Raw genomic sequence first — 1,932 nt, forward strand, 5'->3', positions numbered from 1 at the left:
AAAAAAAAAAAAAAAAAAAAAAAAAAAAATCACCCACAGACATTTAAAAGAAAAAAAAAAAGGCTGACAATGTCAAAAGATGAGAAAGGCTAAATAAATTCAGGGAAATAAAGGAACCATAAATCAGGAAAACTTTGGAGCTGCTAGAAAGACACTTTAATTTTGTAGACAAAAGACTGCATTAAGGAGGAATAATGCAATAATCAAAGGTGAACGAATCTCTATTGTCTGGTGTCTTTCTCTGTGGGAATTTTCCCACCCCTGACAGCTGTAAAGGGGGGAGGGGCGCAGACGGTGGCTGTGCCTTTATTCTCTCGCCCTCTTTCTCCCCAGCCCCTCCCCGTCTCCGTCAATAAATGTCTGCAATCATATTCTTGAGCTCCTGTGTGATTTCAAGGTTCATCTCTTCCATGCAGTTCAAACACTAATTATCCCAGCTGTAATTAGTAAGATAATTAAATACTGGCTCACTCATCTACCTTGGGTCGGGTCGTGATTCTCCCAGAAGACCTTGAGCAGCTCCTCAAAGCTGATGTGCTCTGGCTGGTATAGCACTCGGACTACTTCTGCGTGGCCAGTTCTTCCTTGAAAGAAACAGAATGTACAACCCAAATTTACTGACAATTTATGACAAGTTATTTGTTTCCAAAAAACCACTAGACAAAGGCTGAAATTCTTCCCTCTGAAGGCAGGGTGGGAGCACAATCGTACTTTAATGCTTTCATCCTAAGTCTCTGTCGCTGGTTCTTTTTCCATAAAAGCACACGGTTGTCCTCGAGCAAGTTTCCTGAGGATGATGATTTCTCTTCATTGTGTTCTAATTTTGTTTTAATTCCATGAGAAAATAAACTCGGGTTTTCATTTTTCTAATCTCACTCTTATGAAACCTTATGGATCCAACCTGACATGGTGCTAGAGATTTGAAACTCTGCAAGGGGAACGAGCCAATTTATTTTTATCATCCCTCCCTTCTCTGTACATAGTAAGCTCAGCTGCACTACAGAGGGAGATGGTGCCAGGTAGAGAAACCCAAGGAAAAAACAGGCTTATAACTCGTTCACATTAGATATATTCGTTAACAGAGAGACATATTTGCTGTGCTGTTAACACTGAGGCGAGGGTCAGATTCATATACCCAGCAGGACGGTAAGTGTTTTCTCAGCCTAATTCGTCTCTGTGGTAAACAACTACTGTAGCAAAAGCCTCTCTGCAGCCCCCGCTGTTAGCACACTCCCTTCTCAAAGGTGGTCCCCAAGGTTCTAAGGATCAGGGAAGCGGGTACTTGCAGTACCACTTGTTACCTGTGGAATTCATGCCCTCTCTTATTTTACAGTGTTAGAACGAACGTATGGTAAATAATAGACCCCTCCATACTAACATCATCTCTATGTTTAAATTTGTTTTCCATCTCTTTCTGTCACCTTGTATGTAGTAAAGAATTTAGCCTTGCCCAAACAGGTAGCTGGCCTCCGCCTTGGCTCTGGTAGGTAATCTAGGTCATACCTGATAGGAGTGTCCTCAGTTAGAGAGGCCACACCTGTACTCTTAGGGTGGGGCTAGCCACACTGAATCTCAGGGTAGGGCTGCCAACAGTCCTAGGGTAGAGGCTGCCATGTCGGAAAGACCAACCATGTGACTGAGGGTGGCGGCTTTGGGTAACACAGTATCGGTTGACCGAGAGCCTGAGTTCAACCACGTGGGCAATCAATCAATCATACCTATGTAACGAAGCCCCAGTTAAAAATTCTGGACACCAAAGCCTGGGAGAGCTTCCTGGTTGGCAATACTCTGCATATTGTCACACACGGAGGCCAGAAGGGTAACATATCCTGACTGCATGGGAGACGATGCAGAGGCTTTGCACTGGAACCCTTCCAGACTCCGCCTATGTGACTCTTCCTTTAGCTGATTTTTTTTTTTTTTTTTTTTTTG

At 43.5% G+C, this 1,932-nt stretch overlaps 1 protein-coding gene across 2 annotated transcripts in view; it reads right to left on the reverse strand.

Annotated features, from left to right (window-relative positions):
* The window catches only part of MSRA (methionine sulfoxide reductase A), a 386,217-nt gene that overhangs the window by 130,743 nt on the left and 253,542 nt on the right, over positions 1-1,932 (reverse strand). For both annotated transcript variants that reach the window (XM_007466143.1, XM_007466144.1), the window contains one exon: positions 480-584. In XM_007466143.1, coding sequence (XP_007466205.1) covers positions 480-584 — 105 coding nt within the window. The remainder of the gene's footprint in view (positions 1-479; positions 585-1,932) is intronic.

Source organism: Lipotes vexillifer, unplaced genomic scaffold (assembly GCF_000442215.2).
Source record: "Lipotes vexillifer unplaced genomic scaffold, Lipotes_vexillifer_v1.1 scaffold308, whole genome shotgun sequence".
NCBI classification, from domain to species: domain Eukaryota; kingdom Metazoa; phylum Chordata; class Mammalia; order Artiodactyla; family Lipotidae; genus Lipotes; species Lipotes vexillifer.